The 12,369-nt window shown below is 43.7% G+C and overlaps 1 protein-coding gene across 7 annotated transcripts in view; it reads right to left on the bottom strand.

The window, feature by feature from the left end:
- Nucleotides 1–12,214, bottom strand: part of HNRNPU (heterogeneous nuclear ribonucleoprotein U) — a 44,603-nt gene extending 32,389 nt beyond the window's left edge. For all 7 annotated transcript variants that reach the window (XM_090135331.1, XM_031592859.2, XM_090135329.1 and 4 more), the window contains exons 1-13: nt 11,243–12,214; nt 10,222–10,333; nt 10,017–10,090; nt 7,649–7,788; nt 6,141–6,240; nt 4,972–5,084; nt 4,326–4,589; nt 3,988–4,107; nt 3,408–3,536; nt 2,894–3,062; nt 2,120–2,359; nt 1,435–1,637; nt 156–227 (exon numbers count right to left, since the gene is read on the bottom strand). In XM_090135331.1, the coding sequence (XP_089991457.1) occupies nt 156–227; nt 1,435–1,637; nt 2,120–2,359; nt 2,894–3,062; nt 3,408–3,536; nt 3,988–4,107; nt 4,326–4,589; nt 4,972–5,084; nt 6,141–6,240; nt 7,649–7,788; nt 10,017–10,090; nt 10,222–10,333; nt 11,243–11,987 (2,481 nt within the window). In that variant the 5' untranslated portion in view covers nt 11,988–12,214. The remainder of the gene's footprint in view (nt 1–155; nt 228–1,434; nt 1,638–2,119; nt 2,360–2,893; nt 3,063–3,407; nt 3,537–3,987; nt 4,108–4,325; nt 4,590–4,971; nt 5,085–6,140; nt 6,241–7,648; nt 7,789–10,016; nt 10,091–10,221; nt 10,334–11,242) is intronic.
- Between the last annotated feature and the right edge of the window lie 155 nt (nt 12,215–12,369).

Below are 12,369 nucleotides of genomic sequence, written 5' to 3'. Positions count from 1 at the left end.
TCAAGCCAGATTAAGTTTTGCAGAGAAAACTATTTATAATATTATTTGGCATTAGAAGATTCTGCTATCTGGTGTTGGTTACACATTTATTTCTAAGCATTCTGAAACACCCGATGGTCAAATTAACAGGAAGAAATTTGGTTATTACTACTTACACCCTGCTGCCACTGGTTGTAGCCCTGAGATTGGTTTTTGTAGCCACGATTATTCCCCCTTCCTCTGAAGTTCTGCAAGAGGACAACAGTTTTGAGCCACCTCATCCACACAGGCTTTTTAGAAATACAGTAACACCAATTCTTCTACTGCCACCAAAACATCACATGCTATACCCAATCTTTCAAATGTCAGTATCAGGTCTCTGGGTTAAAACAAAAACGTAATACCAAATGCCTGTCTGAAGCAGCTGCTTCTTAAAACTTGGCTGTTTAGCGCTGGTGGTTTTACCCCAGACTCAGACTACTGTTGCCAATGGTCTGGAAAGCTGGCTAATCCAGTTTTGACTCACCCTATATCCAGCTACTAAACTGCACTAGGACAACTAAAAATACTAGAGCTTGCCTATTTTTAGTTAGGAAAGACTGTAGTTGCTACAAGGATGTTATCTGATCGGACAAAAGGATATGGGTCATACAACTTAAAATAGAAGAGTTAGGTCACAAAACTTTAAATAAAAGCTATGGTACAAAAGACTCCTTGATATTGGTAGATAGAATACTGCATTTCCTATTTGTATTAGGCAAACCTGTGTCATGTTTATTAGCTTGGGCTCCATCTGCTGGCTCTTCAGTAATCAAAATTACAGTTTTCAAGCACTTTCACTGATACTGTGTCAGTTTTAAGACTGAAACTAGTATGTCTTTGATCAGTTTGATACAGGATGTCAAAACAAAGACTCTACAGAGCTATTTTCAGAAAATTCTTTAAATGCCTCTGACTTTACCTTCAACACAGATACACTCTGACCTTAAGGTCAAACAACGCTTACTGATATTGTAGGTAAGAGGCCGTGGGGGAAACAACTTATTAGCACAGCTATTCCTATATGGACTTCTGCACAACTTTGCAGTATCAAAAGCAGTGCCCAGCTTTAGTTAAAATCAAACTGTTGGATTATAAACCAGACTTAAGCATGAACTGCATGGGGCAACTCTACAGACTATCACAGAAACTCAGACTATGAACTGCCTTACAATGGAACAGAAACCCTAAAAATCTTCAGCTTTCTCAGGACGAAGTCTTACTAGGAAACCACTGCATCAGCGTTAGCTCTTCTTACAGCTCTAGGCACGTACTCTTAGCTAGAAAGATAAATCTTTTGCTATGGAACTAAGTGTACCAAGCTTGCCATTACCCACAGCTAACAAGTCTTTCAACAACAGAACACTAACCCAGATACTGCGTATCAACTAGTAACTTCTCCATCAAAAGCATTACCTGGTTGTAGTTTCCCCTGTTGGGCATTCCACCTCTGTTATAGTTTCCTCTGTTTGAGTAGCCACCTCTGCTAGGAAAGACAGGGCCACGAGGATAAGGATAGCCAATGGCACCACTGCTGCCGCCGCCACCGCCACCTCCTCCACCACCACGCTGTGGCATATTGCCTCCCCTCCTGTTGTATCCACCTCGATTGCCTGGGACTGCAGAGAAAACGTTTGCTCGAATCAAGTAACTGTCAAGTCTTAAGTATTTCCCACATAGAAAAAAAACAGCTCAAAATAGAGACTCTTAATGAAGGTGAAAAAACAAGATACCAAAATTCACTGCAAAAGTTCCAATGCAAAGATTTCAAAATAAGCTTTTCTCCATGATGGCCAAGTGATGTAAGGGTACAAAATACCCTCTTAATATAGCATTCGACACAAGGAAGCACTAAATTGACAGTAAAAACTTAAACTGTACCTCAAACTACACAAGCAGTGTAATTTTTTGTGATCCTCAGTAGTTACACATCAGAAAATTAGCTTTGCACTAAAGGTCAGGCTATTAAGAACTTACTGGAGCCGAAATCTATGTTACTGCCACATAATGGCTGCAATTCACGTAGGACAAGCTTTTCTTTTTCTTATTTTTGAAAAGTATCTGTTATCCCCAAAATTCATACGCTTATTTCTAGTCTCACCTCCTCCTCTGAAGTTGCCACGCATGTTGAATCCTCCACGCCCCCTCTGCCCTCTATTAAACTGATTTTTATTGCTCTTCTTGTTTTTCTTTGAGCCAGTGTTCTGTTTCTTTTCTGGCGGAAGAGATTTCTTACTTTCTTCTTTATATTGTTCCAAGAGTTTCTGAGCTTCTTCTTTTTGCAACTCTACATAGATTATTTCATCAAAACACTCTGCTACCTCTGGCAGTGTGAAGTTCCCTATAATTGCAAAAACACTGAGTATTCAGCATCTCCATTCAGCTACAATTCAAGCTGTATTTAACCACCTTTCTCTCATTCTTCCTCCCACCCCCAACATTCTCTCAGCATAGGGACAAAATTACGTAATTTGAGCAGTAAAGAAAGGTAAGAGTGACAAAAGAAATAAAAGGGTCTCCATGGAGTTACCAGTACTGTTCCAAACCTTGAAAGCATTCTGCCTATGCTTTTTTTTTTTCTTTTATAAGCCTCCACTCAGAACATCAGTTTCTGCCAAATATGTCACTTAAATAGGGCACTTTATGCCAAGACAGCTTTGTGCATCTGCATGAAGCATATCAGCATAAATGAGTAGTGTTAAGGACTGCAGCAGAGGGAACACAATATAGTGTTGTCCTACAAGTTACAATAGTCTTCCAGTTTTGTTTAAGTACAGCTGTTTAAGATAACGTAAATTTTTAGATTTCAGGTTTACTTAATCCTTTAAGCAGATATTCAGCATCCTAAAACACAGTATAGGATTATGTTCCATGCCTTTCATTTTGAGAACTGCATGCTCTGGAAGATCTTTTCCCTCCACCTCTGCCTTCTTTTGTGTTCTTTGCTTGTAGTCTTCATCTTTTGGGCAAACAACAACTGCTTTGCGCTGGAAGCCTGCAAACAGGCACATTTTTCTCCTCTGCGCAGCTGCAGACACATTTGTCTGAAAAAAATGCAGTAACTTACTACACGTAGCTGTCATTGTAAGAGTTAAGGAAGTCAACTTATGGTGTATAGACTTCACCTCTACAAGAGCTTGCATTGAAGTTTACAAATAACTGGATATAAAGAAGCTGCATAATGCAAAGTTACGAACGAGCTCATATCAAAGTGTTACACTATTCCTCCCACATCCCAAAGAAGAAAAGCATCTGTAGTAGCATCTCAACTTCGCGCGTTAAGTCAGTAAGTGAAACAACTGCTATTAAAATATAACTTTAATCCCACTTAATTACTACATTACAGCCTATAGCAAAATTCCTTAACAATTTTTTACTGAAGCTTCTACCTGATCCAAAATGAAATTCCGCTTCTTACGAGCTGCAATCTCAATGAATTTTCCAAGACACTGTGGAGCTCGCTGCAACAGTGTGTTCAGTTTCCCAGTGTCTGCCATCTGCCGCTTAAAACCTGCGACCTATTGAAATTTGAGTTATATTAGACCCAACCCATACAACTGAGATTTTACTTTGATGAATTTATTTTCCAGTGGCTTCAGGGTTTTTCAATTCTAGACCACATATACGAACTTGTGATTCAATTTCTTTATAAACAAAGAATTTGGGTGAACTGACACAGTTGAGTCTAAAGTATACACATCGTACTACTGATTCAAAGCTGCATATTCTGTACTGAGGACAAATAAATGGGTAACCATCAATTACTTATTGACCAATTGATACTTATTACAAAAGAACTTCAGAATCTGGCTGTGCTGTGCATGAGAAATAGCTCAGTACAATAAAATCTTTAACAGTCACAGTCAGTCAAATAACGATCATGTGTTCCTTAGATTACTTAGCTTGAAGGGAATTCCCTGGCACCCCAAGACCTTGGATTTACAGCAAGCCTTTAAACAATCAACTTACCATCATTTTGTCCATAATAGTATTAGTCCCAAGAATGTTGTATTTCCCAGGATTTGCTGCTGCATGTTTAGTTACCCATGTAGTCTTGCCAGCTCCAGGCAATCCAATCATCATCACCACCTATTACGACATGTTCCATATTTGAGATGCTAGCTCACAGATATTCTTTAATAAGCAACTTAGCCTAGCAAACCCAATAGAAATCTAGTATGGGGAGAGCCACAAGCTATTCAGTATTAAAGTCTTCAAATAAAAAAGTGAATTTTCTATAACAGCTTAAAATCCAACACTTCCGTTCATCTCTCCTCAACTACTTCTGAGATAAGCAGGAATCTTACCTCACAATCTTTCTTTTGCTCAGGTCCCTTTGGTCCTCGAACCCTATCTTCCAGGGGGACCTTCTGGATGAAGGTATACTCTTCAGGTACAGGAAAGTAAGGTTCATCTTTCTGACCAAAGTTGAACTCAACTGCACAGTTATGGCAGAGAACATGTGGAAAGAGCGGGCGCCCATCAAGAACTTCCTTACTAATTTTGAATGCAACACCAAGCTCTTGTCCGTTCTTGGAGTATGAGAGCTCCACTTCATCACCATCAAAATTCTGTTTTACAGATAAAGCATTAGTTTGTGTAAAAACATTCGCATCGTGTTGTTAAGGTGGATTAATGATTTCACCATATTAACTATGTTTATTTAATTTTTATAATACCATTATAAAACAAAGTCAATCTTAAACTGGGAGACAGTCTTTAAATGTCAATGATCATGTTAAGATGTGATTATTTTTTTCAAAGCCTTGGAAAACATGAAAAAGGTTGACAGCAGCCACTGCTGATTATACATGCTACTTCTACCTTCTCAATATATTAAACAACTTGTCTTTCTTCAAGTTTTTCTGGATTTGATCTACTGCTTCTCACATCAAAGCAGCCTGAGAATTAAAGGATGTTTTTCCTCAAGAGAATACTTAAGAGAAAACTTACAGCAAAACATCCAATCACATCATTTTCATCAAACTTCTCACCAAAGTCTTCAGTCTCACAATTGCATGTCTTTATTCCTTTTAGAGAATATCCGTAAGAAAACTCTTCTTCACCTGAAGAAGAAATTTCAACTTATTAAAAATGTATTCTCTGTCGAGAAATGCAATCACTTTACTTAAGTGAACTGCTGTTCAGAATATTTTCATTGATGCCAAAACAATCACCCCCAGAATAGCTACAGCTGTTTCTTGCATTGAAGAATTCAATACTCTCATTTAAAATTGAACAGCAGTGTTTTCCTCACCCTAACCTTAAAAGCTTTATGCTACTGGTTCTAGATTCTTGGTGACAAAATGCTGATATTCTACCTAAAGACATGAGTAAGTATTTTTAAACTCTGAAGACCTGTTTGTGCATCAGTATACCTGTAATGCAGTTAGTCAGAAAGGCATTTCTGAATTAAGTCTCCAGTAGCACTTACCCCTCCCCATTTTAAAGGGAGTTTAGCAGACATTCAGCCTATGCGACAGCTGAGGATGAAGCTGCAAGGAACAAGCTAACAGCAAATGTCAAACACAAGAACTCAGATGGAATTTAAGTACTTATAACTAGAAAGTTGCTGGTATCAGAATGTCCTTATTCATACACATTTTCCACAGACATATCTCATCAGCAGCTATTAGTTAAAAATACCGTAACTTTCTGCCCCCTTTATCTACTGATAAAGTACTTTATCTACTGTTGTTTGTTGTTCCAGCTCCTTTTAGAAATATTTCTGCCCCCCAACTCCAGGAGAATAATAATTATCTGCGAATTTTTCTTCCTTGAGTAAGCCTTATAATCATAAAACAGAAATAATAATAAAAAGCCATTGCTATTATGACACTATACGTAAATTCTTAAAAACTGTCAAGTTTTAAAGAATGTTTTTCACAACCTACATAGAATTATTTCTCAAATAACATATTTCTAAAAATCTTGAACAATTAAGCTTGTTTGTGCCAGTAATAAATTCCCACAATGTCCAGTGAATAACTCAAGATCACTTTTCAAAACACGTGGACTACAGTCATTGAGTTTCACAGCCACTTTTCTCTTAGCCAGACAGGAAAGCTTCAACCACACAGACAATATATAACACAGAATTAAATAAATATTTGAGGTCTTACCAAGCAACATTCCACTTGTGTTCAGTGACCAGCCAACTCGCACCTCATGTATATCAATGTCTTTTGTATACAGGTGTTTAACAGGAATCTTTTCTGTAACCTATTTTTAAATTATTCATTAAAAGTTATGTTGTGTTTTTTAAGACTCCAACAAGAAAGAAACAACAGTGACACCCAGAACCTTTATTCTCTGGTTACATCTTTACATATCTGAATAATTTTTTTTTTTTTTGCTTAAATACAAGACTTAAGCACATCTGTGAAATCATAAACCAGACACTGAACATTCTAATCTCTTCACTGATAGAGATGCAAGACATCGTATACTTTCAGAGCACTCCACTATTTTGGTAACCACAAATATCAACCCTCTTGATATTATATTAAAATTACAGCCTACAGGGAATATATCCTTATCAATTAGAAACCCTGCTACAACATTGGGATTAACAGCAAATTGCTTTGCCAATGAAGTGCGGTATGAAACGAAAACACAGTTCTAGACAGAGCTGGGGAAATACTACACCCATCCCTTTTCCAGAGAAAGCAGAGATCTTGGGCAAGTTGCCAACTACCAAACAACATAACCAGATTCAAAAATCTTACCCAAGAGCATTGCAAGCTGAACGCAACCAGCTTTTCCTCTAATTGCTTTTTATAAAATGTCACCAAATTGAAGTGGGAAAAAAATTACATGGCCGTTATACCAACACTTTCCACAAATATTTGAGTCATGTGACCAAGGAAAAGCTTAAAAAGTAACAGGACAATAAATACAATGTTTCAAGTTATTGTCTTCCCAAAGTTATAGTCACCAAGGAATAGGATCACCACCAACTTAATATGTTACCAGTTAGATTTGGAAGTAGTGGAAAAAGTGAACAGAATAAACACATATCCACATACATTCTAAGCAAATAAGGTTTTAATGCACTTTCAAATAAAAATATTTGACTTTGTGACTCCCGATTTTCTTCCCTCTCAAGTGTGAGGCATCTGTTTCTTGTAAGGCTGATTGCTCTTTTCCATTTCAAGCCTTTAGGGGAACTCCGACCCTCTACATTCAAGAGCCCAACTAAGTACTCACGTTTCTCATAAACAAGGCAAAACTATTCAGGTTGGAAGGAACCTCTGCAGGTCAGCTACCAAACTCCCTGAGTATTTTGTTTTTGTTGCTATTTCTGGAAAATCTGAACTTCCCATAATCTTCACAAAGTACACACAAGTGAGCTTCTGACTATTATTCTTTATGTTTGGGTGCATGAAGTGCCATCTAAAAATCTTGGTTCAAAACTGACATGAACATACAACTTCTTGTAAATACAACTTTCTTTTCACATTAAGTTCTTAAAAAGAGAAAGCAGTTTCACAAATTAAGACATCTCTTACTGGTAGTCATTTCTCAGCCTCGTTACAGAACGCTTTCTTTAAGATCTAAGACTGAAACAGTGTAAGCAGTAAAACATTTAGCTACCCAAAACAGCCTCCTACAAAAATTAAAGTCTTACCTTCATCTCAAAGCAGACTTTGCCTTTAGAAACTCCATAGGAAGCTCTCCCCCCAGCCCAAAGGAAAGCAAAGCTTTCCATGGTCAGTGAGGAAGCACTAAACCGGTCTCTTGAGATTTTAAAATGCAGGTCACAGTTATCTGTTGACAAAAATCATTGTGCACTTCAGTTAAAAAAAAAAATGCCACTAAAAAACAACGAAGCACAACTTTCCAATTTCATGCATTAGAAGTGATTTTAGTTTTCCAAGGTGATTTTAAGACAAATGGCTGCCATTTGGCAAATGCTAACCATCTTTTACAAATTGAACTGAAAAACTGAGGTTTGGACAAAAATCTGAGGAAAATACAACTAACAACAAACACGATTTGCAAGGTGCCATCTTCCACCATTAAGTTCCTAGGCTTTCCCCCCCCCCCCATTCTGCATGAACACTTGGCTTCCATCCCACTTATCTCAACCTTTTTTGTCAGTTACCCAAAGCAGGATATCTGGAATATGCATGATGCTCTTTGAGCTACTTGCTAGATACCTTTTTGCAAAGCCTTATTCCTCATGTCTGAAAGCAGTAAGTGCAAACATGGATATTTTTGTTTAAGTACTGAAAGTAGTACCGTCGTCTTCAGGAGACATACAGTCCTTTAGCAAGTCCAATTAGATTAAGCCAATAAAATAAAGTCAGTTAAGTGCAGATAAGCACACAGCATGTGATAAGTGAGCTCATTTTGTATGAAGAAATAAAACAAAAAACAACCCAACCAATCACGATCTGCAGCATGAACCCAACTATCATTTCAAGAGAACCCTAGGAACCTTAAATGGAACCTTTGTTATATAGACATCCTCAGGGCTGCTGCATTGTAAAGTTTGAAGTTTATCTTCCAGTAGCTTTAAAAATGGTAAGGCAAAATGGTAACGTGAGGTGCAGGATATGGCATTTTGAACTCCCCAGAGTAAGGAAATCAACAGAAGAAACTCTGAACCTATTTAACAGTTACAAGAAAGGTGTAAAATCAGCAACCAGAGTATCTTCTGCCCTAGCAGAAAGCCTATATGATGCGCAAGCACTAAAATGCAGTTATCCCTGCATTTTATTACTGGTAATTCTCAAACAGGAGATCTTGTTTGCACAAAGCCACCTGCAGCTATAGTTAGGACTTAAGCATTCCCGTTAATACTTTTAATTGCTGCAGGAAAACCAAACAAAAAAGATCTGCAGAATAAAATGGTGTAGGTTACTTTTAAAGCAACACACAAGAAAAGAATTCCTAGTCAAAATGCTCTTCTGAGACACCAGTAAAAGAAGCACTTAAGAGCACTAAACCTCTTATATGTCTGGATTGTGATAGTCAAGAAACAGAGCCGAGCTGTTACACAATTCACTCTTTAAAGCTGTGATTGACTGGGTGCTCCGAGCAGCCTGCTGATACTTTCAGTTACAGTTTGTCCATAACAGAACTTTCTACTAGATACAATTATCACAAGTAGCAACTAGTCAGTTATTAGGAGAGTTAAGAACTCCCACAAAGATGGCTACTCACCAAGTTAGCAGCTAGAAGATAATGGCATATTCAGCAAAATACGTGGCTGTAAACTAATGCCTCCTTCCATTTCAAAACATTTCTCAGGAAGAAAAAACCTGAAACTACTAGCAAATATGCCAAATGAAGCCAAAACTTAAGGTCTCATTTCACGGCATTTTAAGAATCCAGCAAGTTAGTGCATTACCTGAAGTTTTAAGTTCTGCAGTAACTTCTTATACTTACCCAAAAGAAACAAGTTTTTACCCTGGTCATGGTATACCACAGTAGTACTTACACAAATCACCTCCACACCACCTCCAATTCTCAGAATACATGAATGGGTCATTTATTTTTTCCAGGAGACTTAAGCTGATTGTTAAATTTCTCAGAAAACAGCAGAAGAAACCCCAAACTTGCTGATACATAAATAAGACTTCAGTGAGTTATGAAGGAAACTCAGTCCAGGCATTTTACTAGCATAACTATCTACTATTGGTACTTTAAGTGAGAAGTTGATGTGCTACGTTATCAATTTCTCCAGTTGTTTCAAGTATCATCTATACACACTGAACACTCAATCACTTATTCCATATGCAAAGCTAGTATTTCATTTAAAGATTTCTTCAGCAAATTATTATGTCACATACTTCCTGGTAAAAATTTAGCTGCATATTGTTAATACGAAGACTCATGTACCCTTTTGTATGCTAAGACTAAAGGAACAAACATTTCTATGCTGCTTGGTAATGCAAGTCACCAAACATTTTACTCCACATTTCTGGAATGTAGGGATCTAAGATTAAATACTGTATCTTTGTAGACCAAAGGAAAGTATGGGTACTCACAGGTATCGAGACACACCACTGTGTCATCAAAATGTTCATCTTCTTCTTCAACGGGTGGTTGAGGGGACTTGGCCCTAGAAAAAAAGTGAAGATTGAAGCCAGGCATTCTCCCAGCGCAAGAGGAAACGTTTGTTTGTTTTTAGAGTAAGCCCACCTTACCTGTCCTCATTCATAAAATGGTACCCAGCATTGAAAGCTTATTTACCTGCTGTACTTATTTTCTTCAATGTATTCAAAATATCCTCGGCCATGGTCTTCACGTGGTCTCTTGACGCCCCTCTTTTTCTCACCAGGTTTTTGTTCTGTTTTGCCATCTCCTGTAACAAAATCAGTGATTTTTAACACCACGAAGGAACCCTTCACTTGGAAATAAAATCCATATAACGACGCTTTCGACTTCGGAAACCGCAAGAGCACCTACGGCAAAACAATAGCAGCCCACGGAAGAATCCCGTTTTTCACTATAATAATAATAACAACATCATATCAAGTTTTCTCCGGGGACTCAAAACCCATCCGCTAAACCGCCCTGAACCGCGATGGACGCGACCACCGATGCACCGCGAAGCTGAGCGAAAGCTCGGGCCGCTGCCGTGCGCAGCGCCGAGGAGCGGACACAAAGCAGCGCGGCGCCGCCCGGCCCGCACCCCGCCGCCTCCAGGCCGCCCGCAGGGGCACGGCGCGCCGAGCACGACGGCGCCGCCTCTCGGCGGCCGTGCGCGGCGGGAGCTCCGCACGGGGCCGCTCGGCCGCCTGCGGGGCAGGGATTCCGCCTCCGCCCGCCTCCATTGTACCAAGCCTTCCCAGCGCCATCCCGCGGAGCCCCGAGCGGAAGTGACGTCACGCCGCCCGGCGCTCCTCAGCACAATACAGCGCGCCCCAGCGGCCCCTCGGCGCCCGCCCCTCCCCCCGTCGGTCCCTTCCCCGCGCCCGCCCGCCCCTCCTCCCCCCGCCCCGCGCACGGCCCCGCTCCCCAGACCCCCGCCCCCCGCGGGGCTCCGGACCCGGCGCGGCCTCGAGGGGACCACGCGGCGAGAGGGCAGTAGAAGCCCCCCCCCCTCCGCCACCCCCCGATCCCCTTCGCCCTCTCCCCCGGGGGAGGCGCCCGCTCGCGCCCCGGAAACCGCCCTGCCGCCCGTTGCCCCGCTCCTCGCGGCCGGGGAGGGTGGGGAGGGGGGGGGGATTAACGGCTCCCTCCCCCCCCCCTTCCCGCCGCACACACTCACCCCCGGCCGCCTGGGCTCCGGGGCGGCCTCCGCCGCCGCCGCCTTCCGCTTTCTTCTGCTGCTGCTGCTGCTGCTTGGCGGGGCCGGCCGTGCCGGCGGAGGCAGCCACCGTGGGTCCCGAGCCGCCGGCAGCGCTCTTGCCCGGGGCCTCCTTGGCGGCGGCGCGCGGGGCGAGGAGCGGCGGAGGCTGCTGCTGCTGCTGCTGGGGCGGCTGCTGGGCCTGGGGCTGCTGCTCCCCGTGCCCGTTGGCGTCCCCGGCCGCGGCCTCCTCCTCGTCGGCCAGCTCGTCCTCCCCCTCCTGGAAGCCCTGGTCGTCTCCGTTCTCGTCCTCCTCCTCCTCCTCTTCCTCCTCCTCGCCGCCCGCCTCCTCTTCCATCGGGCCGCCCCCGGCCCCCGCCCGCTCGCCGTTCTCTTCGCCCAGCTCCATGGCGTCGCCATCGGCGGCCTCCAGCCCTTCCTCGTCGTCGTCCTCCGCCGCCGAAGCCGCGGCCTGGTCGAGGCCTCCCCCCTGGCGGAGCTGCGCGGCGCCGCCGCCGCTCTCGGCCGCCTCCCCCTCCATGCTGCCGTTGCCAGGCTCAGCCGCGCTGCTGGCGGGGCCCCCCCCGCCGGCCTCCTGGTCCAGCGCGGCCTGGAGCCGCTCCATCAGGTCGGCCTTGAGGCCCTTGTCGGAGAGGCGCCGCTTTTTCAACTCCTCCTTCAGCTCCGACACCTTCAGCTTCTTCACGTTGACGGGCGAGCAGCTCATGGCGGCGGCGGCGGCTCGATCCCTGGGCGGCGCGCGGGCGGCTCTGGGCTCGGGCGGGCGGCGGCGGCTCTGGGTCGAGGCCCCGGCGGGAGGCGGTGGGCGGGTGGCGCGGCTGGTTCGTGCGGCTGCGGCAGCTGCAGAGCGGACCCGCCTGGCGCCAAATCCTTTCACCGAGCTCGCGAGGGAGACGCGCCTCGCGGGGCCGAGCACGCAGCACTGCCCGCCCCGCCCCCGCGCACGTAGTCCCTCCTCCCCCTCCCCCCCGCTACCGTAACGGCCGCCCGCGCGCGCCCGTACCGTAAATACCCGTCCGAGCGCAGCGCGCCGCGCGGCCCCCGCCGCCTTCGGGCGCGTGGCGGCTCCGCCGGGCCCTGCCGAGCCC

Source organism: Phasianus colchicus, chromosome 2 (genome assembly GCF_987193195.1).
Source record: "Phasianus colchicus chromosome 2, bPhaCol1.hap1.1, whole genome shotgun sequence".
Taxonomy (NCBI): Eukaryota; Metazoa; Chordata; class Aves; order Galliformes; family Phasianidae; genus Phasianus; species Phasianus colchicus.
Note: the sequence above shows the minus strand (reverse complement) of the source record. Positions and strands in the feature narration are given on the sequence as shown.